Source organism: Streptopelia decaocto, assembly GCF_964273445.1.
Source record: "Streptopelia decaocto genome assembly, chromosome: 1".
Lineage (NCBI taxonomy): Eukaryota > Metazoa > Chordata > Aves > Columbiformes > Columbidae > Streptopelia > Streptopelia decaocto.
Genome location: NC_138663.1, coordinates 204,410,313 through 204,436,679, shown reverse-complemented (window position 1 = coordinate 204,436,679; position 26,367 = coordinate 204,410,313). Strand labels below are relative to the sequence as shown.

Genomic DNA, 26,367 nt, shown 5'->3' with positions numbered 1-26,367 from the left:
TGTACTGGAATAATCATCTCCCTTTCAAAGTTAAAGAGCATATTAACTCTCCTACATTGTCGCTCTAGAAATCAGTAAGATTTCTCAAATCTAGGAGACGTACACCTGTGCATTTAAAGTAAATGTCAGGCAACATGGCAAAAATACAGACCAGTTTCACTCTTTGAATGAGATTGTTCCTGTATGCCAATTCCATCTTGCCAGCTGCAAGCAGAAAACACTGCCTGGTGTGCAGGCTTTAATTTCTCTACAAAAGGCAAAATGAAAGACTGTTGAAGTCCAGAGGGGCTCCCACAAAACAAAGTTGCACATGTATAAGCCAGTGCCCTCATGCATGCATCAGTCAGGTTGAAGCCTGGGTCCCAGTAGGCTCTCTCCTAGTAAACATACTTCAAAGTTTGTGACAAGTTAGGCATGATATTTGAAGAATAAATGCATTAAAAATGTAGTCAGTATTTAAGTTAGGATGAAGTATCGTTTCTACAATTAATGCCAACATTCCAACAACAAGAAATGCCAAGGAAAACATAGTCAAATAAACAGATAAAATACTTGCTTCAAGAAGAATGGGTAACTGTATAAAGCAAAATTATATTTTTTTATGTGATGTGGTAAATATTTCATTAAAGGCTGAATTCTTAGTTGTTAGTATGTCCATGTTTAGTATAATGAAATAATAAGTCACTAACCAATTATATGAAATATATATGTGAAACGAATGCTTTGCACATGACCAAAACAGTGTCTCAGTTTAAGACAAAGTTACCCCTCTGAACTGTGATGCTTCAGATGACAACAATAGATACAAAGAATGTTTCTGTATTTTTGTTACTTTCAATCATTATTGAAAACATGATAATAATAATTAAAGAAGCCACAGATCAGGGATCAGACCCCACAGGGTAACACTGGTGCTCTGAGGCAGTGAGGGATGGGGACTGGAGGGAGGAGGCTCTACCAGGTCCCCACGACCCCCAGGATGTTGTATTTTGGAAATGTCACAGCAAAGGCAGATCAGAGAGAGGGCTGGGGAGGAAAGCGAGGGGTGATGCTGTCTCATATCATGATGGAAAGGTTTTGCCAGGCCTAAGGGGGGAATAACAAGGGGAAAAGTAAAAGCAAGGTAATATTGCAATAAAACAATATATGACAGCATCACAGATAGATTTTTCTTTAAGTTGTTGTGAAGCAGAATTGTAGAAGGTACTAAAGAAAATTTAAGTAAGCCGAATAAGGTTGGTTTTGCCTGAACTTTGATGTCTTTTGTAAAGGTGTGTGTGCATATTCCAGGCCTCCAGCCACTTAGGATTTCGAATTCTCTCTTGTGTGATCAATTGGATTTTAAAACATCATCCACACTGGCACATTCTCTGTCCATCTTAGATTTCTGTGTTAAATGCTGTGAAGAAGAACGATCAGTCTATTTACCCATTTTAGGTCCTTCCAGTATAAATTCCCTTTGGCTGTCTGAAAGAAGCCTGCGGTTATTTATCAACACTTTTTGAAGCTTCAGAGGAAAACTAGAAGTGTTGTATTCAAAAATAAATGGCTTAATAAGCCAACTGACTCTTAGCAGACATAGCTCAGTGCTCACACAGTGCATTGTCAGAACCAAACACCACACTGCTCAAGAAAAAGGTGCTTTCAGCTCTTAGATTTGAGGATTTTTTTCTCCCTGATGTACTACTAATGTGTGACTTTTTAAACAACTAATAGAGTTCCTCTCTACTTCAATTTTCCTTCCTGCTATTTGCTCCTTTAAGTCACTTGGATGTTTTTTGTTGCACTATATGTGTGTGGTGCTTTGCAGAGGGGATGTGGGACCCTCTCTAGTGTCTGATATTTGAGAGCATCCAGTGCGCTTAATGTTTCTGTTGATGTTCCAAAAAGTACAAAATCGACACCCCTATTTTATAGATGATGCAAAAGAAACAGAGGCAGAGCTGTGTCAGTGTGAGATGCATACTGAAATTGACTGTATTCTTTAATGTAGCCCGCAGCACAAAATAAGGAAATTAAAAATGGATTTTCTTTCAGTTGATTATTATAAAAATTGCTTGTTTTCAGAAAGCTTTCCCCCTTCCTTTATCAGTCCAGCTTTTAATGTCTTAAATTAAATCTATAATTACGGTGGATTCGCAATCTAGAAAAGAGTGATAGGGATTTTTACCATTTTCTTATTGTAAAAGAGTAAACTGATCAAAACAAATATTCAGTACAAATGTAGCAAATAGAAAACACTTAGTTGTTTTCAAAATAATGAACAAATAAACCAAACACACACAAAAAAATGTTAAGGAGGAAATATGTCTCATTTTTTTGATTTATTTTTGTTAATCACGTTTTTATGACAGGAGAAATTTCCTTCAGTGTCAAAGTTTCACCCACTCTGATTTGTTACTACTTATTGGTTTCAAATATTAATTTAATATTACTTCGCTGTTACATCAGGCCTGCAATTTATAATGTGCTTTACAGAATCTGATCTGATGCATTCCCTGAAGCAACTAACCAAGTCCATACAAATTGATTCTCCCATTGATTTCTGAGCCTGTAAATTTGTGTGGATTGCAGCACTTTATTTGCTCCTGGCTCTATGATCATAAATCTTCCTTTCTTCCTTCCTCTACCTTTTTAATTCCTCCCCTCTTTTCCTTTACAGATACACTGTCTCCCTTCATCCTATTCTCTCTTTTTCTTTGCTTTTTTCTATTATTTGTTTTCCTTCTGCTACCTTCTGTCAGTCCAGCAATATTTTCATCTCACACTCCTTTCTAATTCCTGCTTGATTTCCCCTGCTGCTCTTCTCTGTTTGTATTTGGTACAAAGCTGCAGGAGGGCATAAAACATGCACACACAGAATTAAAGTGCTAGTGCACTTCGTTAGCACCTAGAAACTTACCTTCAGCCGTATTTATCACTGAAGAAATTGTAAACGGGATAAGGAGTTAAAGCTGGAGGCAGGAGGATGAATTTCAGAGTCTGGATGTTAGACTGTTCCTTTTTACCAGGTAGCTACAGAGTGCCACCTATTGCCTTAAAAAAAAAACACTGAGCTTTTAAAATAAGTCACCCTGAATTACCTTTGCCTCAGTTGCTTTATTCTGGAGAGAACTACACATTTACTGCAAGAAAACATCATTCACATTTGAGTTACTTTCACCTCTTATTTCCCATCACCATATCACCTTTTAGTGTTTGATCCTTTTACCTTCTTTATCACATTTATCTGCATTCTGCCTGGAGTTCTTTCATATGTATTAGAATTACATTCATTAAGAATTTTAATAGGCGCCTAATGTTGCTTCCCAAATATTCAAGGAAAATTGGAGCACCTGTCCTTAGATCTCCTTAATCAACATATTAAAAGAGGTTACTATAAACTTTTATACCAGGTGAATAAATACGTAACATCTTCATCTTTAGCTTTATCAAAACCAGCCTTTTCTTCAGCTGTGGCTGAAGCATTGACAGATATTAATAACTTATTTCTGCATTACTCTTAAGAGATCATCTGGTTAGTGGCTGGCATTGTAGTTTGTTTGCTTAAGAAATAACTTCGTAACATGCTACAACACTTTATCATCATAAGTTCTTTTTTTTTTCATATCATCAATGCTTATCTTCGTAAGTTCTTTTTCTTTCCTTTTCCATTTTCATACTAAGTACACTACGCAAATGTAAACCATTACATGTTTGAAACAATCTTAGTCATTTATTATGTTGCAGTGAATCAGCGTGTACCTTCTGCTTCCTGTAGTTTTTGCAATATCGTTGTGGCTAAAGGTTATTTCTACAACGATGACAACCACACTTGTTTGTTCTTGAATCCTTTCAGATCCTGCAGGATGCTCAGACATGAAAGAAATATGAAGACATTTAATGACTGGTCAGTCTTTATACAGCCAAATTTGAGTCATGACCAAAATGACCTGATTAGGCTACAGAGCAGGAACCAAAACACATTGTGTTCTAATCACGGCTTCTGACATTTCCCCATTATTGTCTGAGCTTCCTCTGAACATAATTATCCAGGAGCAGAATGTGAATTTTGCTGTCAACAGGCCAAAATTACAAAACAGCACTGACAGCATTTTAGACATAAATCTGCTGACTTCACCAGAGACAGGGATTAATAACTGGGCCAACATTTTTTTGAGCTACACAGCTTACTATGCAGTGGATACCCAGTCGTGTTGACCTAGTTTTGCCCATAGCACTGGCTTTCAACTTTATGATCCAAGCTGCCTGTCATGTGGAAATACTCAGTTTCATTTTGGACAAGAGCTCTTCTGATTTCTTGCCAGCTGAGCATGCAAATGCATTTGACTTTACTGCCCCTTTTTCCTCAATACCCAGGTAAATAAAAATGGCAGCAGCTCAGCCCTTGCAAGGTGTCTTTGATCTGTAGGATGCGAAGATGACAAGTGTCACCGTGTCATTTTGTAGATGAGAAAACTGAAGCTGCCAAGATCACTCAGCAGAGCACGGGCTAAGCTGGGGGAGGAATCCATCCTTCCCTGTCCTAGTTCTGCTCCAACCCCAAGGCCACCTTTGCTGATTAAAAACCTGTTTAGACTTCTTAGATCTGGATTGCATTATGTCTTACCTGCACATGTTTAAGAAGGTCCTGAAAGTGTTGCTACAAGGTAAATCAACAGCAATGATCCAAAAGAAAAGAAAACCCCTTTATGTCCTGATCAGTTAAAAATACTTCAAGAATATAGGAACTCATGACTATACATCTTTTACTCACAGTTTTATTTTTAAAAGGCTGTTTTCTGACTATAAAATATTAAGAAAACATTACAAGCATTAAGCTTTGATTTCAGGAAGTTGAGATGTTATTTAAAGGTCATGATCAAGCTGGGGATACTGTCTGAACCTTAGCACTGGGCAAAGGTGAACAAGCACCTACTGATTTTGGAATTAGCATGTAAAGGTTCAGTCCCCATGTATACAGCTGCAAGGCTTAACTCGCATCAAATAATACATCCCTAGACGAATCAGTTTTCTCTCTCCTCTTTTTTAATTTTTTCTAAAAACAAAATGGAAATGAAAAAAACATTTGGATGATGTAGAACTGTCATATAGCACCCACAAAATATTAGACCTTTTTGATAGTAAGCGTTCTGGAGCATGTTTCTGTAGGTGTTGTGTGTGTGTGTTTCCAATTGTCACTTTGCTGGTAACCTTTTTTGTAAAAATTGTGAATTAGAAGCACATCCTGTTTCTCTGTGAGGAGTCACAGGCATGTAAGTGTGTTTGTGAGTGTTTGCAGGGCTGGTCTTCAGATTTACACTTACTAATGCAAGAGCGTTTACAAATTTTTCTGAAAAGTAAATTGTTAGAGGGATTTGAAATTGGATAAGTACCAATAAATAAGATCTGTGTGTACGTATATATGCTTGTATGGGCTTGTGTATCTATGGGAGAGACAAATCTGAGGCCTGGTGTGTAGTGTAGAGACGGGGAATTGAAATACGTGGGACACTTTCTCAAGGATGTTACTTTGATTGCTTAGGAAAGTAAACTCTTTTTGGACATAAGTTTTCCCATCAGTAAAATGCATGTTATTATGTTTACATCCTTTGAGGGCCCATTTTCAATTTACAGATGAAATTGCTGTATGAGATGCAGCTGTTATTATTTATTGATTCCCATCATAATGAACAATTTTCTAAACCAGTAAGACAAAAGCACGGCTGGTTCACTGATGATTGACCTCATCTACCTGGACTTGTGCAAAAGCATTGGACACTGTTGTGCATGACATCCTTGTCTCTAAATTGGAGAGACATGGATTTGACAGATGGACCAAACAGTGAATAAGGAATTGGCTGGATGATCGGACTCAAAGATTTGAGGTCAACGGCTCAATATCCAAGTGGAGACCAGTGACGAGTGACATTCCTCAGGGGTTGGTATTGGGACTGGCACTGTTTAACATCTTTGTCAGCAACATGGACAGTGGGATTGGGTGCACCCTCAGCAAGTTTGCCCATGACACCAAGCTGTATGGTGTGGTCAACATGCTGGTGGGAAGGGAATTCATCCAGAAGGATCTTGACAGGCTGGAGACAGGGACCCATGCAAACCTCATGAAGTTCAACAAGGCCAAGTGCAAGGTCCTGCACATCAGTCAGGGCAATACCAAACAGAAATACAGGCTGGGTGGAGAATGGATTTAGAACAGCCCTGAGGAGAAGGACTTGGGGATATTGGTTGATGAGAAGCTCAACAAGACCAACAACGTGCACTTGCAGCCCAGAAAGCCTGGGCAGCATCAAAAGAAGCATGGGCAGCAGTTCAAAAGAGATGATTGTCCCCTGCTACTCTGCTTTCGTGAGACTCCTCCTGCAGTGCTACATAGAGCTCTGGGGCACCCAACATAGGAAGGACACGGACCTGTTGGAGTGAGTCCAGAAGAGGCCACAAAGATGATCAGAGGGCTGGAACAGCTGTCCTCTGAAGACAGGCTAAGAGAGTTGGGGTTGTTGAGCCTGGAGAAGAGAAGTCTCTGGGGACACCTTGTAACATCCTTCCAGTGTCTAACAGGGATGTACAAGAAAGCTGGAGAAGGGTTTTTTACAAGGGCATGTATAGACAGAATAAGGTGTAATGACTGTAAACTGGTAGAGGGGAGATTTAGATGAGATAGAAGGAAGAAATTCTTCCCCATGAGGGTGGTGAGGTGCTGGAACAGGCTGCCCAGAGAAGCTGTGGATGTCCCATCCCTGGAAGTGTTCAAGGCCAGGTTGGACGGGGCTTTGAGAAACCTGATCTAGTGGAAGATGTCCCTGCCCATGGCAGGGGGGGTGGGAACTAGTGGATCTTTAAGGTCCCTTCCAACCCAAACCATTCTATATTTTTATGAGTTTGTGATTCTATGAAAGCTGCTGTGTGACTTTATAATTACAAGCTCCTGATAATGTCAAACCAGAGTTTTTAATGAGATTCTGCTCTATTAGCTTGATTGTACAAATGTTACTTGCTTCAAATCTGTCAGCATCAAACAGACTTGACATCACTTTGCCTAGATTTTTGAAATTTCAGTTTGTTCTTTTGTTTAGAAAGCAAGACTAGAACTTAAAATAAAAAAGGTATAATGTGAAAATTGATTCTACTTGTATATATAGTATGACTATAAATTGGATAATAAAATATCTTCAATGTTTTGGGTTTTCCTTCTAATAAATCCATCACTTAATTTAGTGAAGATTACTCCAGTGGGCTGAAATTAGTAGAGGTGTTTGGATTCAACCACGAGGACCAAAAAGAAAAAAAGATAATGCTGGTTAATTCCTACCTTGTATATTCTCCAATTAACAGATTTATCTCCTTTGTTAAATGGTTTCTTTAGGCAATTACAGGCCATTGTGGCTTAAACAATATTTAGTGTGCTTAAGACACCTTGAAAAATGCATACGCACGCAGTGTTGAATGGATAAACATTATCATTTTGTTTCTATACAGAGAGCCTCGAAAAATCATCCTGCACAAGGGCTCCACAGGACTTGGTTTTAACATTGTGGGAGGAGAAGATGGGGAAGGCATTTTCGTGTCTTTCATCCTAGCAGGCGGGCCTGCCGATCTCAGTGGAGAACTGCAGAGAGGAGATCAAATTTTGTCTGTAAGTATTTGCATCGGGCTTTACTGACCATCTACTTAATCTTGTTCTTTGTCTATATTGCAAGGGACACCCAAAAAACTCCTTTTGGGTTCCATGCTGTGAAGTCCAAAGTGGAAAGAGTTTATCACTGAATATTTTGTTTATTTGCTCTTGGGTTTTATTGCTTCTGTTAATGCTTCACTTAGCTGTCATGGAATGGATTTATAACACTCTTTTGGTTAAGCTGCCATTTGAGATTTATTGAGGTGGATGAAAGTTTAATATATGATTCCTAATAACTCTGAATCAACAGGTGATTAATAAAATGATTTAAAACAATTCAATGAAATTTGTTATAACCAAGGCAGCAATGTAATTAAAGATTTGATGATGGCAGAGTCACACTATGTTACAAAAGAAATAAATCAAGTAATATACACTTAAACACATACGTAAATATGGCAATAAAACACACACATACAGGTTTATAAATCATACACACACACTAATGCACATTAATCCATGGATATGTGAATATATGTCTAATATATGTGTAAGTATACCAATCGCTAACATTTCCCTCTCGAGTTCAGTGAATCTACTCACTTTTAGTGCTTCATTCTCAATGAGCACTTCACAGAATCACACAGAATCACAGAATGTCAGGGATCGGAAGGAACCTCAAAAGCTCATCCAGTGCAATCCCCCTGCCGGAGCAGGAACACCCAGATGAGGTTACACAGGAAGGTGTCCAGGCGGGTTTGAATGTCTCCGCACTTGTTGGATCTCAAGAAATCTACCGTGACAGCAGACTGCACTGAGTGAGGCCTTTGGATCCTCATGGAACCATTAGCAGACGGTTACTGAGTTTTCACAGTCAGGCCTTTCAGGTGTCCGCATAAGGAGATTCTGGCGCAGCCCTCTGCAATCCCGGAGAGCCTGGAGTGTCTCACTTTAGCATCCCTATTTATAGGGTTGCCACATCATTGACTTTAGTCAATAAATTTCCACTCTGGCCACACTTAGGATGAGGTAATTTCTGGTGCTTTTCACTGTTTATCTATGTGGAGAACTTTTTAGATCATATAGTTCTGTACCATCCAGCTCGGGCTTCGATCCAGGTATCAAGGGAGGCACAGGTGCATTAAGCTGTCAGTAGTGATGGAAGGTTTATAGAATCATAGAATGTCCTCAGTTGGAAGGGACCCACAAGGATCACCGAGTCCAACTCCTGTCCCTGCACAGGACACCCCACAGTTCACACCGTGTGTCTGAGGACGTTGTCCAGTCTCTTCTTGAACACTGTCAGGGTTGGGGCCGTGACACCTCCCTGGGGAGCCTGTTCCAGTGTCCAGCACCCTCTGGGTGAAGAACCTTTTCCTAATGTCCAACTAAACCTCCCCTGGCACATCTTCCTGCAATTCCCTTGGGTTCCTACTTTTCTCAGGCAGAACGGGATCTTTTCCCAGTCTCCAGGAGCATGGAGGTGGTGTCTCAGTGCTTCATCTCACTGCACTCGCATAGTGGGAATTGTTTCTCCCCAACATGCCCTATTTGCCTGGGTATCCAGGTACGCACGTGGCCCAGGACTATGAGTCTCAACCACTATTATACATTAGCTCAGAGTGAGACTTTTCTCTGCTTAATGCTATTTACAGTATGGCAACACCACTGAGAATATCTAAACACAGTACAGACCTCAGCATCTCCCAGTTTAGCCCATCATCCAATTCCATTTCCCTAAAATGTACTGCTGCATTCAAAGATACTTCCCAATTTCAGCTTTGAGGCGAAAAGGCAGTAGGTTGAAATCATCTAGACTAGGGGTGCCATCTAGTGTGCACTAAACTGCTTTGCCAATGGCACAATACAAAAAAGCAGATTAATTAGGTTATGTTAATTATCTCTCTGCCTCTAATGAATTTGATGATCACTCTGAAAGTAATTTTCAAATTTTAGAGGATAAAAGACTTTGTAGCCTGAGGTTGTATTTTGCATACACTCAACAACATCTCTTCTAATTTTTCTTTCATGTACATATTTCTTGCACACATTTAAAAAGCAAAGCATTTATGTTTTAGGCCCTGTCAAGTAATTGAACATCTGACTGAAACAATCTGAACGTAAAGGATTTTGAATGACAATGAAAGCCCTGAAAATGTAGTTAAATATCCATTCACTAGCCCAAATGGATACAGTTGTGGCTGTTTCATGCAAAGTGTATAAACAGCCTTAAAGCAAAGAACTGAAACACAGGAATTATTCATCCCAGATGAGCGACAGACCCACCAGGCTGCCATGTCACACTCCTGCTGTCATCATTTCTGTCCCTGTGGCTCTCGCAGCCTTGGTTCTGCCTCGGTTGACAGCAGGGGCAGGGGATGGCTGTAGCCTGGCTGGTTTGGGGCATGGTTATGTGGCAGATTCCTGATCATTGTTTAAATGCCTTCAGGAGGAAGCTGGAACTGGTATTCTTACATTACTTAGGAGTTTCTTGGCCATTGGCCCATCCTGTGAAAAGTGAATTTACCCTCCAGCTGTCAAAGTTTTGGTGTGTGAAAATCTGATGAGTTAGCACCAAAGGGATGTAGTAACCTCAAGCTGTGAGGATCAAAATAGTATATTTTATCTAGATCTATTTCTTGAAAATGCTTTAAGAACAATTGAGAAAGGACAAGTAAAAGATGTTTAGGTGCCTTAAAGAGATTCCTGAGTAGAGAGCTTTAAGAAACCACTAGAAAACCAGAACAGATTCTTGTAAGATTATTAACATGAAGAGATAAAGAAGGCAAAGGCCTGTGCCAAGAACCTGAAGAGTAGAAATGGAAATTTTTACAAGGCAATTATGCAATTTATTTTTCTTTAACTAAATGCAGCAAAAGAAGACTGACTAAAAGGGAACTATAAGATCAAAGCCTTTCACAGTACATAGTATTCAGAGATCCAGCAACTTAGACACAAATTTAAGAATCGTTTTCTCTTATTTTAAAGCAGGGCTATATTTACCACTATAGGCTACTGCCACAGTTGAATTTTTAACTCTGATTTTTGTGTGTTTCATAGCACTATTTTCCATAAGTTCTAATTAAAGTGACCAGTGTTGCTATAGCATTTACTTGTCATGCAAGAGTAGTTTATTTGTTCATTGAGCAGAGGGGGATGGAAATTATTACTAAATTAGTCTGCATGCATATCCCCAGGCAATCACCAAGTCAGGCACTGCTGACCTATTTAGCCACAAATAACTATTATGAATCCATTTTTCCATATTCAAATGAAACAATTTTCATGCACAGGCTACTTTTAGAGCTGATTAACCTTAGACCATTGTCTGGAGAAGGGTCCCAGACACCTTAATTTTATAAAGGCTGTGCAAATAGGTCTGTTTCTCTCTGTTTATTCTTTCTTGTCTCATCCCTCAGAAACACCTATTTCCCTACTGCAATAGTTTTTCCATTTGTTCCTCAAAACATGACAAATCTGATTTACCAAGAACAAATAGTACCCTCAAAGCAAGTGTTTCTAATTAACTCAGGCTTGGTTACATTTCTTTCAGGCAGGAAGCACAGTAAGTGATTTAAACTTTGGTGATCTGGATTTAATCCTCTGATTTTGCTGTTGTCTTTGTGACCTTAGGCAAGGTGTTGGATTTTTTTAAGCCTCAGTGTCTCATGTGGGCGAGGAGGATCACAGCACTTTCCTAATTCATGCCTGTGCTGTGAATATGGCAAAGTGTTGACCGCTTGAGATGTGTACACTCACCTTTGGGAAGGTACCTATAGAAATACCTTAAGTAGACTGCAAAACCACGAGTTAGACCCAACAAACCTAAGGATCTGTATTGCCTTTGAGTGACACGCAGGATATAGCCCCAGAGTCAGCCCACAGGGTTTGGATGAATCCCACAACCTTTCTGCCTGCTCACTGTGATAGTCTTTGACCACCGTGGATGAGTGTATGTGTTCGTATGCTTTTTTCTCAAATGCCACCAGATGGCATTACAGGATCAGTAATGATAGAGATCTGCCTTTGGGAGCTGGCTAAAACTTGGGAAAAGCAGTGATAACTGTATTTTTCTGTTTTCAGTTCACTGGCTGGAAATGTTTAAAATTTATCTCAGAAAGCAGGTGGATATTCACAGTATCACAGTATGTTTGGGATTGGAAGGGACCTCAAAAGATCATCTAGTCCAATCCCCCTGCTGGAGCAGGAACGCCTAGGTGAGGTCGCACAGGAAAATGTCCAGGCGGGTTTTGAATGTCTCCAGAGAAGGAGACTCCACCACTTCCCTGGGCAGCCTGTTCCAGTGTCTGTCACCCTTACTGAGAAGAAGTTTCTTCTCAAATTTAAGTGGAACCTCTTGTGTTCCAGCTTGATCCCATTACCCCTTGTCCTATCATTGTTTGCCACCGAGAAGAGCCTGGCTCCATCCCCATGGCACTCACCCTTTATATATTTATAAACATTAATAAGGTCCCCCCTTAGTCTCCTCTTCTCCAAACTAAAGAGACCCAGCTCCCTCAGCCTTTCTTCATAAGGGAGGTGCTCCACTCCCTTAATCATCTTGGTTGCCCTACGCTGGACCCTCTCCAGCAGTTCCCTGTCCTTCTGGAACTGAGGGGCCCAGAACTGGACACAATATTCCAGATGTGGTCTCACCAGGGCGGAGTAGAGGGGAAGGAGGACCTCTCTCGATCTACTAACCACCCCCCTTCTAATACACCCCAGGATGCCATTGGCCTTCCTGGCCACAAGGGCACAGTGCTGGCTCATGGTCATCCTGTTGTCCACCAGGACCCCCAGGTCCCTTTCCCCTACACTGCTCTCTAATATGTAATCTCCCAACCTATACTGGAACCTGGGGTTGTTCCTGCCCAGGTGCAGGACTCTACACTTGCCCTTGTTAAATTTCATTAGGTTATTCCCCGCCCAACTCTCCAGCCTGTCCAGGTCCCGCTGGATGGCAGCACAGCCCTCCGGCGTGTCAGCCACTCCTCCCAGCTTGGTGTCATCAGCAAACTTGCTGATAGTACACTCAATTCCCTCGTCCAAGTCGTTAATGAATATATTGAATAATATTGGCCCCAGCACTGACCCCTGAGGCACTCCACTAGATACTGGCTTCCAACTAGACTCCGCACCATTGACTACCACTCTCTGGCTTCTCTCCCTAAGCCAGTTTGCAACCCACCTCACTACTCTATTGTCTAGACCACACCTCCTCAACTTAGCTGTGAGGATGCTGTGGGAGACTGTGTCAAAGGCTTTACTGAAGTCAAGGTAGACCACATCCACCGCTCTGCCATCATCCATTCCCAATGTTTCTGTGCAGAGACAAAATGAATCACGTCTGAACCTTGAAGGCAAATTGAAAAGTAACAGAAAATGTTGTTTCAAATAGTAAAAAATTTCAAATAGCAAAAAAAAAAGTGTTTCATTCATGATTGGCTGTTTTTCCCCATAAAAGGTAGGACTTTTTAATGCTAGTTTCTTCTTGTTATAATTCATTATGCTCTTGTGAATTACCACCTAACTAAACATTTTCCTTCTCACTTCTGAACGTCTTTAAAATGCAGCGATGAACAAACTATCCGTGTATGATCATCACTATAACAGAATATATCCATCCCTGTAGTACTGTCCTTCTATCATATGTAATGTAAATATCATCAAGTAGCATTTTGAATAGTAATTGACATCAAGACTTGATTTTCCAGGCACTGTGTATGAACAGATTAACTTTTGCCTCATGTGTGTACAACCCAATGAAACAGCTCAGAATATCATGAAACTATTATTTCATTTTTAAAGCAGTGGAACCCTAATGTTAATTGATTTGTTTAAAATCATATGAGAAGTTGGGGCCAAGTCTAGACTTAGAGGCTGCTTGAACTCTGATCTAACCCCAAGTTCTGTTAGGAAAATGCAGGCTCTAGTACAAATAAAATGTCACGTTCCTTGATGCCATCCTCAGAGTTTAAAATTCCACTTCCAGTGCTAAGGGATATATTATCTATTAAAACAGCAATGGGGACCCAGTGTTGTTTGGTAAATATCACCTGCACGAGAACAAATTATTTTCAAGAGCCATATTCATAAAAGGGCCCCACACTTCATACACCCTTGCTGACAGAAAGCACTGAAAATCTTGTCATTTCAGGAAAGAGGTACAAGAGGTAATTTTTAGGGAAAATTCCTGGGGAGGCAGGAGGAGGAATATGGGCCTGTTGCAACAAAATTCCCACAACATTTGTTGGTTTACCATCTCAAATGAAAATTATTTAAAAACTTATCTACTTATTTTAGATGTCTTAACTTGTATGCGTCAAAGCACTTTCATTGCTAAGTGGGCAACTTAATCTGTAGGTACAGTACCTAAAGCACAGAGAGTTAGTTTACACATCTAAGTTCAGCAGCAGAATTCAGATTTACAATTTACAAACAAATAATTAGTGCATATTGTTCCTTGAACTCCTAAGATAACATTGATTTTCAAACAGTTTTTTAATTTTTTTTATAAGACTGCATCAAGTGTATGTGAAAGAGAGAATTAAGGTGAATTGATAGCCATAAGGAGGTAACAGCAAGTATTAGCGTCTGAATATTAGTTTTTTAAAATACTGAATTTTGTGTCTTTGTAAAAGACTAAACATCAGATTAAGATACTTAAGTTTAGACACCTACATGCTTGCTGGGTGTCTGGTTGCCATTAATGTCAATGGAGGCTGGGGAATGATTCAGCTGGCCAGCTTTGAGTTGTGTTCAGCAAGTTGAATTGCTCTGTAAGCTTTATTGCCTGTATTGATTGAGTATCCATTGACTTCAAGCTTAAACACTTACCACATGAGTGCATGTCTATATTTAGGTGTCTTAAACGGAACCTCACATTTCCTGTGTGCTTGCTCTTATAATGTATGTTTGCTTTTTCACCTAACATCATGCTTTCTTCATTACAAAGAAAAGTATAATTAAATTGTGGACCATAAAAGCAGTGTCAGTTTTATTTAATTCTCCTGGAGAAACGCTTTAGCATCTTGTGGTTCACAATGGCAGGATGAAGCATTGTTGGTAGCCTGAAAGTAGAATCCAGAGAAAAAGGAGACCTCTTGTTTTCGAGCCCACAGTTACCTTAAGGAAATAAAACAAGTTTCCTGAAGGGTAATTGCTGAGTAGCAACAGGAAAAAGAGTAGATAACAAACAGGCTGCACTGTGAAGATGCAGGTAGTACTCTTGTAGTGCTTCCATTTTCCCTACTACTTAACCTGAATCAGATGAATGAGGTTAACTAAATTCAGTAAGATTTTCCCCTTGATCTAGCACAGTACCAGGATGTTTTCCTATGTGGGTAGAGACAGTATCTTTTTTCTCCAGCTACTTTCTGAGAATCAAACAACTATTCACTGGCACAGGGGTACCAGAGGTAATCTGTGGGGTTCTCTGTCACTGATTCATGACATTATATACTGCTAGTTTGCAACGCTGGTATTAATATTTCAGTGTCTCCCTTCAGTCCTGTCTCTGGTCTTTTATACAAGTTTCTCCCCAGTAAATGGCGGGTGATCTCTTATATTGACCAGATTTTTTCTTGTGTCTGTGCATCGTCCTGCTGTCATTTCTCGAGAGATGTTTGCTTTCCCTTATGAACAATTTAAATGCTTCTTTCTGCTTAGTACCTCCCACACAACTCCTACCCGCCTTCTCACTCACATCTGTAGCAAAAATACAATATGCATTTGGAAAAATATAATGTTCCTCAGTTTCTACTATGGAGTAGAACAGAGTCTAAGAACCCTGTGCTTATTTATAGCAAATATTTATGCTTTATGTTTGTTACAGTTAGAACTGACCTTCAGATTGACTTCCCTTGCTTTAGTGTAGGGAAGCTTTCAGCTTCCTAATTTAAAATGTCTTTTTGCTCATGGTAAAAGCAGTAAAACCACTTAGGGCAAAGAGTGCGTTTTGTGACCTAGTTGCAAAGGTACAAAAAATGGCAAATACTCGCATCTCAGGTTTTTTGGGTCTTGTTTTTTGTGGTTTGTTGTTGTCGTTTTGTGAAATTGTAACTGGCTTGGAAAATGTTTCAATCATCTTTGTAGGGCATGGAGCCTTTTCTGCATGGAGCACCAGTTTGTCACTCTTGTGTAATAGCGTTAGGATTAAAACTGATAATACTTTTGCCTTGCAAGGCTTATTTGCAGAGGAATTGACCATATACTTACTTCCCTGAGGTGGTGTGGATAATGCGTGACTGTTCTCTAACATAGGAAAGTCTGTGAACTTCTGCAGCTTTTAGCTGCACTCGTCCATAAAGATTCACATGATTGGACTATTTTAAAAAAAGTATAACTTGTTTGAAAATCAAGGGAGAATGTGTTGCTAAACATCCGAATGATCAATAAATACTGCATGGTAGGTGATATTTGTGATAGATCTGTAAAAAGAAAATCTCCGGAGAGAAAGGGAACTGTCATATATTAATAGGATAACACCAGCTAGAAGTGCAAGTAGGTTAAGCTCCATAGGAACAAATAGTGGATTAATCTAAATTAAGGCATATAACCCCTTAGGCTCCCTCTGTAGCAAACAGAAAGATGTAGCCCATTCTGGACTATAATTTACCTTGCCCTAAAGTAGATATTTTGCACAGGTCAGATGACCATTGTGCTATAAAAATGTATATTCATTTTCACAGATTATAGAGAATTGGGCATGACTTTTATTGCAATAGATCCCACCCAAACTGACTGAACATTTGTGAACGTTTTATTGGTGGGCAATATGTAAAAAACAAGTATAAATCAGGTAATTCCAGATTTTATTCCAACCAGTAAGGAAGAATTGCCTGAAAATGGGAGAATGAAACACAACTTGCCCTTGAGTGACCATATGGTGTAGTGGCAAAGTTTATCATTTTGTGCTGGAGGGGAATGAGGAAGCTCAGAAGAGTAACTAACATGAACTTCAAAACCAATCTGCTGTGCATTCACAGCTGATGTGGAAAATCCCACAAGGAGCAAGTTTTAAAGTAACAGCTAATTTAGAAGTGGTAGCTGCTCTTTTAAGAAAAAAATACAAAAAAAGGAACGATAGTGTAGTAAGAAGTAAACCTCAGTACTTGAGAGCCTTTTGGTGTTGTGAAACTCAAGTAATCAACATTCAAAAAGTGGAAGCTGAGTCAAGTTACTGCAGTTCTAAAAAGTTAAGTCCTAAAAATGTATAAATTTATAAAATTTTACCTAAGTAAAGTTTTGGGACAAAGTAAGAAGGACAAGATGTAAAATGGACTGTAAGTAGCAAGGATTAGGAAAGGCAGCAAAGAAGTATTTGATAAGAATAGAAAACCAAGCAATAAATTCCTAAACAGTTGGAAGAAAGAAAGACTACTTAAAAGTGAGACTGAGAGAGTTCAAATGTTTGGTTCATTTTTTGCCTTTGTCTTCTTTAAAAATGATCAGTGGTCATCCAGTTAGGACAGTTATGAAGAAACAGAAGTAAGTCTTTAAAACAGGCAAAGGCAAAAACCAAGTTAGAAGTTTGATGCTTCGAGAAGTAAGATGCTTCAAGACCAGCCGAAAATTATCCTCAGATACTTAAGGAAGTATTCATAATTTCCTTCAAGAACTCAAGGAATATGTGGGAATATAGAGAAGCGTGCCCACTTTTCAGTGAAAACTTCTGAAGAAATAAGCAGTATATTTGGAGCTTCTCAGAATACAACAGAAGGAGGAGTAATAACCCTTATGAATTGTTTAGAAATAAATTCTCGAACTTGATTTCATTTCCGAAAGGACAACAGCCACAGGGCTGGAGAAGAATCAATAGATATTATTTTGCTGCAACTTGCTGCTCCTGTAAGCTGCCTGTCAACATACAGTGATAGGACACAAGACACCAAAAAATAGAGAAAAGCAAAGATTATGGCTTGGCACGATCTAATGAGAAGATCCGGGGCAAACAGTGGGTTAATGCAAGCTCAGACATTTCCAACAACATTGGGAAGTTCTGGGATTTGAGGGTCCATTAGAAATGACAGTGGGTCTCTAAGAGTCCTCAAGCTATTTACGTTTATATGAGATAATCTGCACCATGCTCCACCTTTCCAGATGAACACCTTTTACAATGCATGCAGACGTGTTCAGTACTTGCTGTCATCAGCATGAACCAAAAACCTTACCCATGACAAAACTGAATCACCCATGCAACTTCCCTGTACAACAAGAGGAGATTTTTAGAGGCACAGAAGGCAACGGGACACCAAATGAACAGGAACTGGGTGCAAATGGAAATTTACTCTTTTGGCAATCCACTCTTTTATATATTTAAATAAATTATTTACTAAAAATAATCTTTTTCTCCCATAAAGCCTTGGAATTTGGAACCCATGTCAGGAAAGCCCTAGCATCCTGCTTGACCACAAAATTTCACTTTAATGAAGTATAAACTCTGTCAATGTAAATACTACCATTTACAAAGACCCTTGGAGAAGACAGCTGGTAGCAAACTGTTCTTCAGTGTTGTTGATAGATACACACAATCTGATGGCTACAAGTTGAACTTAGACATATTCAGCCTCAAAACATGATGTACTTGTTTTGTAGTCAGGGTAGCTGGGTTATATTGCCATAGAAGCTCGTAGACTTGTCAGTTTAGGACTTCAAAAGAAAACAGATTACTTTCTAGAATACAAGCTTAATGGAGCTTCCAGGGAAAAAATGACCACCTGTGTATGCTGGATAACTATGTACGTTGGTGACTATAGAGCTCCCTTTTGTCTTCTGTTAATCTAGGCATCTGTCTTCCAGCTGGATTTCTCTCTCTCACTCCCCCCCTGCTCCCATATTTCTGCAATCTGTAACATATACTGTAATTGCCTTGACGCAGCAACCATTTTCTAAATTAACACCAAGCACATGATCAGAACCTAATAGGTTATACTAACAGTCCTCATGAATAAGGTATGTTCTTTTTGCCAAGCAGTGTTAGCTATCAGACCTGTCAGTTTTGTGTCATGCAAAGCTAGTAAATAGACCTAGACTAGACACTGTGTATTTTTGCTGTGATGAAATCATCAGTTGCTTCTGAAACATTCATTTTACAATTGCCTCAACGGGTAGAAATGATCTGATGCCAGATTGATTGCTCTTCAGCTCCTAATAGTTTAAGGAGGAGTTCACAATTGGTTCAAACATTCTGATTTAGCAAATTTTTGTTGAAGACTGTCCAACAGAATTATGTCACATTTGATACAGTGAAGACTTGGAGCAAGGTTTGCAACCCTCAGTGATCCTTACTGTCAGCATCATAATGAAGGGAAAATAAAACCACACATTTGAAAGCCAAACTGCTACCACTGGAAAAAAATGGCTAAATTCCCAAGTTTTATTCATTCAGAGATTTGCCCCCGGCTGGACTGTTGTCTTGTACTTCAGTTAGATTCCAGCCACCATTCTGCTCTACTGCCCAGTAAGTTTTGGGTTCCTGAGTGATTAAAAAAATTGTTGCATGACATGAAATGCAAAATAATAGAAACTGGCCATCCATTAAACAAAGTATTTGAGGGGTATCTGCAATAATTTGTTGGGGGAGATTTTGGACATATTTTTGAAAAACAATAAACAAACAAACCAAAAAACCCCCACAAAATAGATCACAAGATAGATATGCCTTTATCTGAGCAAGCAAAAGTACTTATAGAATACAAAAGCTATTTCCTTTCCATTGGTTTTAAAAAACATACTTTATTTGAGAGCATGGAGCATCATCTATTCCAGGTGTCTGTGTCACATAATCCTAATTGGTAGAGCCACAAAGAAACTATGAATGTTGTGACTCAGGTAGTTTTAATGTAAAATGTGAATACTGAACACTTCATCTTGAGTTAAGGATCCCCGTCAGCTGCCATTCAACCATTGATACGTTGCCCCATGGTCACTGGACTGAATTCAGTGTAGATTTGCTGTGACACAAGCCAATGCCCATTTCACCTCTCCAGGCCACATTGCCATATTCTGTGGTCATGGAACTATGGAAAAACCTATCAGGTAGAGATCAAGGCAAGGATTTCAGTTTTTGAATTCACTGCTAACTCCGTGCTTGGCGTCAGACAAATCACCAAAGCCCTTCTGTCTCTAAGCAGCCCCTAGAATTGTTTTAACTTGCTATTTCATTTCCTGAGTACCAATTGCTTATTGGCTTTAGATGCAATTAAGTTCTTATCATCTTTGAGTTATAAGGCACTTGTTCAAATGGAAACCTTCATTTCAGAAGCAGAAGAATGGCAATAATTATTTCTGCTTACACCATCCTTTGAAATTCAAATGTGAAACAAGAAGCCTGCAGCATTTTGAGGAAAACCGATCAATGGTAGTTTAGCTATATACATGTGCTGGAAGGAAAAATACCTTTTAGAACTGTGTTGAAGCCAAAGTATTTGGAATAAATGCTGCTAAGAGGGGGATTTGTGAATGACCCAGGATGAGAGCAGGAGACAGGGAAATCCAAATGCTAAAAAAAAGAATTTAGGAGAATGAGGATTATTTCAGAAAGGCAGGAAAGTGAATGGAAGTAACAGTCGTGTAAAGTAAAAGCTGTAGGAGGGAGGAGGAACAGTTTGATATCTTATCAGTTTGGAGTAGGAAGACAGGAGGAACTGCAAAGGAGAAGGAATGTGTAAAGACGTGAAGATGACGATGTAGCGAGATCCAGGAGATTAGAGGTGGCAGAAATGTATGGGTGTTTGACCACATGGGGAAGGCAGGTAAAAAAGCAGCAACTGGATTTGAATTTAAGAACTAATGATGAGCTCTGCATTATTACATAAATGAATATTCTTACTTACTAAGTATCGTGTTTGGTGGATGAGTGTTTTATGTATTAGAATTAATGAAAATTATATTTATATCTATGTAAGAACTGGTCGATAAATATTGGCCTGTGTTACTAGCTAGCACTGTACTCATATTTTTCACTGGTAATACAAGTTGTCTTAATATGAAAAGACTACACATGTGCCTCTGTCTCAACTTTACCATTTAGCAATGAAACAAAATGCCATTGATCTCTTCATAGTTGCTGAATCACATCCAGTCCGGGTTGGTAATAGAGCTAACTGGTGGCTATTTAGTGATCTGAATGAAAAAAGCTTCATGTTCATTCAGGCTCCAGTAAACCTATGTGTCCTTTTCAAAAGTTATCATTTATTTCAAACACAGTTCAAACAGGTTTTAAGTTCTGATGGAACTGAGGAGAAGTGGCTCTTAAGCTGCCACTGCAGTGAACTCTTCAGTGAAACTATTCCAGTCTCAAAGTTTGCCAATCTGGCATCATTCACAAAAGCTTCAATCTGAAGCAGATTTTCTATCAGAAGAATTTCTGTACAGTTCGGATTAAAAAGAATAAGTCTTTGACTATGGTTATAGGTTTAACAAGTACTATGTGGAATGATTCATATAGTCTGGTGAGTCATAAAGCTTGTTGATTCCTACTGGAAAAGGCAGCGTGTGCAAGACACCTCTTCAATAACATAATATTAATATTCTTCCTACTTCAAAGATGTAGTGCTTTAATACCTCTTCCAGCTGGTTTATCTGCCTCCTTAAACTTCCTGGCAGAAAAAGGCATACTAAATGATAAAGCTCGTACACCCACTGTGGTTCTTGTTTTCCAGAGAGAGAAGAATTTGCCTCTAGAATACCCAGCTCACCAGAGCATAAAGACCAGCTTCTTAGAGGCAAAAGTCATAACTCTGAGGTAGCAAGACAGGGAAAATTGAAAAGGTCATGGAAACTGCTGGCCCATAAAAAGAGAAAAAGAGGGAAGGAGGATGCTGGGCATGGAGAACAGCAGACATGACACATTATTATGTTTTCAGTGGAGTTCAGGATGAGATAACCAGTTTGCCTATATGTGCCAAACTAAGGAGTTCTATCAGATCAGAAGTGTAGGCAGAGAAATGAATAGGAAAAGTGAGAAAAGTGAGAGAAAAGCCATAAAGCGAGCCTGAAAATTTAAAAGAGGCTTAGCTGGAGAGTGAAGGTTCTTTTCCACCTGTGCATTTTTCCTTTCCTTCTATTTCTAAGCTTTTTCTTCACTAGCAAGGCAAAAAACTCCCCTAGATTAACTTTTTTTCCCCTGGAGTGCCGTTTCCCATGGCCATGCCCCCAGCCAAGGTTTCCAGAGTGGTCAGGGGTGCTGAGTGTTCTCAGCCCAGCCGGCTCCCTCCTGCAGGGCTCTGCAGAGCTTCAGCGTCAAGCTGGATGTGCGGGCTTCACTTTGCAAAAAAATGGCCCATCTAAGCTGAAAGCGGTTGTTGCTCAAGGTCTGTGTTTGGCTACATGCACGAGCTTCTTAGAATTCATAGAATCATAGAAACATTTCAGTTGGAAGAAACCCTCAGGATCATTGAGCCCAACCATAACCTAACTAACTCTAGCTCTAAACCATGCCCCTAAGAACCTCATCTACACATCTTTCAAATCCCTCCAGGGATGGTGACTCCACCACTTCTCTGGGCAGCCTGTACCAATGCCTGAAAACCCTTTCTGGGAAGAATTTTTTCCTAATATCCAATCTAAACCTCCACTGGTGCAACTTGAGGCCATTTCCTCTTGTCCTATCACTTGTTACTTGGGAGAAGAGACCAACACCCTCCATGCTACAACCTCCTTTCAGGTAGTTGCAGACAGTGATAAGGTCTCCCCTCAGCCTCCTTTTCTCCAGGCTGAACAGCCCCAGGTCCCTCAGCCGCTCCCATCACACTTGTACTCCAGCTCCTTCTCCAGCTTCATCACCCTTGTCTGAAGTCACTCCAGCACCTCAATGTCCTTCTTATGATTAGGGACCCAAGCCTGAACACAGGATTCAAGGTTTAGCCTCACCAGTGCCGAGTACAGTAGCACAATCACTGTCCTGCTGGCCACACTATTCCTGATTCAAGCCAGGATGCTGTTGTCCTTGTTGGCCACCTGGGCACACTGCTGGCTCATGTTCAGTCACTGTTGCTCAACACCCCCAGGTCCTTTTCCTCCAGGCACTTTCCAGCCACTCTTCCCCAGCCTGTAGCGCTGCCTGGGGTTGTTGTGACCCAAGTGCAGGACCCGGCACTTGGCCTGGTTGAACCTCATACAATTGGCCTCAGCCCAATGATCCGGCCAGTCCAGATCCCTCTGTATGGCCTTCCTACACTCCAGCACACCAACACTCCCACCCAGTTTGGTGTCATCTGCAAACTTACTAGTTCATGTATTTTCATTGAAGTGTGTCAGTCATCAGAGTCGAGTGGGCCATCGTGCACAATGATTATGTCACCTGGTTGGCAGGAAAGTTTTCCTCAGATGTGCTCAAGGCAGGTTATCCCTCATGTGTGTTTTTCCAATGTTCCCCCTCTTGCTGGAACACTGTATTTCCATCACCTAAGGGTCAGTGCTATATATTCCATTTCTAATGACTAAGCAGGACTGCCAGAGAACGTTTCAGCTTTCCTCGTCCCTTTTTAATGTGCTTGAGTTTACTTAAGTTGACATGCAAAGTTAAGACAGACAACTAGGCTTCTTTGTATCTTCTCTTAATGCATACAATGGCAATATTAGTTGTAGAGAGCTGTCTTTATTCAAACTTCTGTTTGCTTTTTTCAGACACCAAAAGCTCTAATTTTATGAGTTCAACAAAGAAAATAACTCAGCCAGAATTTAATAAATCTCCTGTATTTTTTTCCCATGGTGAAAAGGTGCCATTTCATCACCACCTTTTAATTTACTGTATAAATTCACTATATCAGTGACAATTCAAAGAAGAAATGAAAATAAATCCTTTATGTTTTCTCCCCAGAGAAGGGATGTATTTTTCTTTTCTTTTCCCATTCCACAAGATATTCCAAGTGTTCATTTAATCACTGTACAAAGACAAAATAAAGTGGCTTAAATAAATAAATGGCTAAATAAAACATTATTTTGCCAGCCTCTATTTGAACAAGCTACATATGAATCATACTCAAGCAGTCTAACAGAAGACAGCCAGACTGTAGTAAGTTTTTAAAATGCTCTGTTCCAAATTGAACCAATTTTTACTAATAGGGGCTGTTCAGATATTTGAAAGGGAATATAACTCTTCCAATTTTAGAAGAATTTGATCTATGAAAAATAGAAATCTTATATTTCCTTTTCATTTAGACTATAATTCAGTATTTAATGAAGTAGATCACACTTTACTTTGAGTCAATGACTGCAAAGGCAATTACTATAGTTACTATGAACTATAATTGCATCTTTTTCTCAGTCTTCTCTTCGTAAGCTAACTGCTTTTTGCTACAGCATGTAGAAGAGACAGACTTTTGCATAAGCTGGAGGCTCTTCTTATTTCCATTATGTCAAATTCATTTTAGAGTTAGGCATCACAAATTGTGCAGTTAAGTTCATTCTGGGCCAAGACATTAGGATTGTGCAGTCAAGCTCAAAACAGCAGGGCTACTTTGCTTATTGTGTAACACTTCTTAAAGGAAGTCAGCGTATTTAATAGGGTAAAAAAAAAGTATTAAACTTTCCTGCAAACACTTGCAATTTTTTCTGGAAACATTTTTCTGTTCTTAACATAAACAAACAAACAACATTAAATCCATTGAAGTGGTAATCAAAATCAAATTTAACAATTTGCAAGGTAATCATGTCAGGGAAAAATATCACTGTACACAATTGTTATAATTCAAACACTGTTTTGGAGGAAGAGGCAAGACAGAGTATTTGTTTTACTTCTTCCAAAACACATGTTCATTTTGGCCTGAAGGTAAGAATTTGATTAAAATGTGTATATTAATAGTATCTTTCAGCAAGCTACTTGAATATGCTTTTTTAACTAGAAGTTTTGGGACTTGATTACATTTTCTTTTACATATTGGGAAATAATACCCAGAAATCAAGTTACCATCTATTCTTCTTGTTCATTAGCGAGTCAGACAAGTTACAAGTCCTTCCTAAGTTTAACATCTATTATTCTGCAGTGAGATCTTGTCAGGTATTGGTGAGCTAAATAGCATGCAAACAGACTTCTACCAACTTATTTGGCCATGATTGTTTGGTTTTATTGTGTGGCTGTTGCATCTTCAAGAGGGTGATCATTATTCTGGCATCCTAGTGTGGTCAGGTCATTACTTAACATTATAGTGTTGTGCATTAACATACATTAAATTTGATGGCACTGAAACTCTGATTCTCTCCTTTGTTTCTTGGAATGCACTGTTCCTAGGCTGAATTTCAGTGAGTTTTTTGCAGGAGTCTATGTTAGTCTTGCCATCCACTATACTTGAGGGTTAAGTACACAATTTTGATGAAAGCATTTGAACCTTTGGCTGATTTTTTTTGAAAGCTTCCACCAGCCAGTTTTACATCAATTTCTTCCAAAAAGGAAGATGGGACAACTGATAACTCTTGTGTTGGACAAATTACGAAGTTTATTATCTTACATTTGCCCTATGCTCAGAGTTTCTTTTTAGAAGCATTAGAGCATTACTTGTGAATAAAGATATTCACTTCCCTTTACACAATCTAGATAAAAATTGTAAAAGCAACATGAATTTTGTGCACTTCAGGTGACAAAAAAAGTAGAAGTTATCAGTGTATCGGCATATAATGCTTTGAAATATACGAGCCAAAGACACTAATACATGGCAGTACTAGAATTATTACCAATTTATTGTCACAGCTTACATTCAGATTGTCTGTATGATTGTAACTACATGGGGATCCCCACATACCTCTTCTCATAAAGCATTAAGTTCTGGCACAGACATTTGCTTTGAATGTTTCTGTAGGTGTGCGCTTTTTCCTTCGTTATCATAAAGGAAAACAAACAAACAAAACAAAACCACCTAATTGAAGAAAGATGTTTTTCTAGACAGGTTGAACTGGGAAAACTTTTATTCTTATGGAATTATATTTTCAGAAACCTGAAACCTCAGCTAGGCAATTACACTTCTGTGTACAGTCAACAGTTCTACAGCATCATGCAGTCTTCTGCATCAGACACTGTGAGATCTCCTGGGGTTCATATTATTGCTATCACAAATTAGTTTTTCTAAGATTAATAGTTTTGTCATGCAAATGTGGGAGTAATTTTTACACTGAGGGTGGTGAAACCCTGTCCCAGGTTGCCCAGAGAGGTGGTGGATGCCCCATCCCTGGAGACATCCCAGGCCAGGCTGGACGGGGCTCTGAGCAACCTGATCTGGGTGAAGATGTCCCTGCTCATGGCAGGGGTGGCACTGGATGAGCTTTGAAGGTCTCTTCCAACATCAACTATTCTATGATTCTATGCTAAAAAATTGTGTTCCCAAAGCATCACATTCTCTAAAAGTTGGTGAAAGGTGGCAAGTTAAGAAGGGACAGTTTCTAAATGTATTTGATCAAAATAGATGTATTCATAATGGATTCAATACATTATTTGTGAAGTCCTATGGAATCAAAATTTATTTTAATAAGGCTTAAAAAGTTGTTAACATTTAAATAAAATAAAATCCATATTTTCAATTTGTGCTTATCCATCTTGTGTTAGTACTTGATAAAAATAAACACAAAGAATCTTGCTGTTGCTGAGAATTTGAGGTCTGTGTTTTGGCCTGCTTGTCTGTGAAATCTATGGCATTGTTCTCTCACTTCTGCTCACCCTTTATTTCCTTACTTTATTCCTTTATTTTCTTGAACAATCAGAAATGGATTTCTGTCCTGCTGAGGCTGTTTATGTGTCACAATTTTCCTGTACTTCACTG

The 26,367-nt window shown here is 39.3% G+C and overlaps 1 protein-coding gene across 6 annotated transcripts in view; it reads left to right on the top strand.

The window, feature by feature from the left end:
* The window catches only part of DLG2 (discs large MAGUK scaffold protein 2), an 895,217-nt gene that overhangs the window by 653,604 nt on the left and 215,246 nt on the right, over positions 1 to 26,367 (top strand). For all 6 annotated transcript variants that reach the window (XM_082046221.1, XM_082046225.1, XM_082046223.1 and 3 more), the window contains one exon: positions 7,477 to 7,633. In XM_082046221.1, coding sequence (XP_081902347.1) covers positions 7,477 to 7,633 — 157 coding nt within the window. The remainder of the gene's footprint in view (positions 1 to 7,476; positions 7,634 to 26,367) is intronic.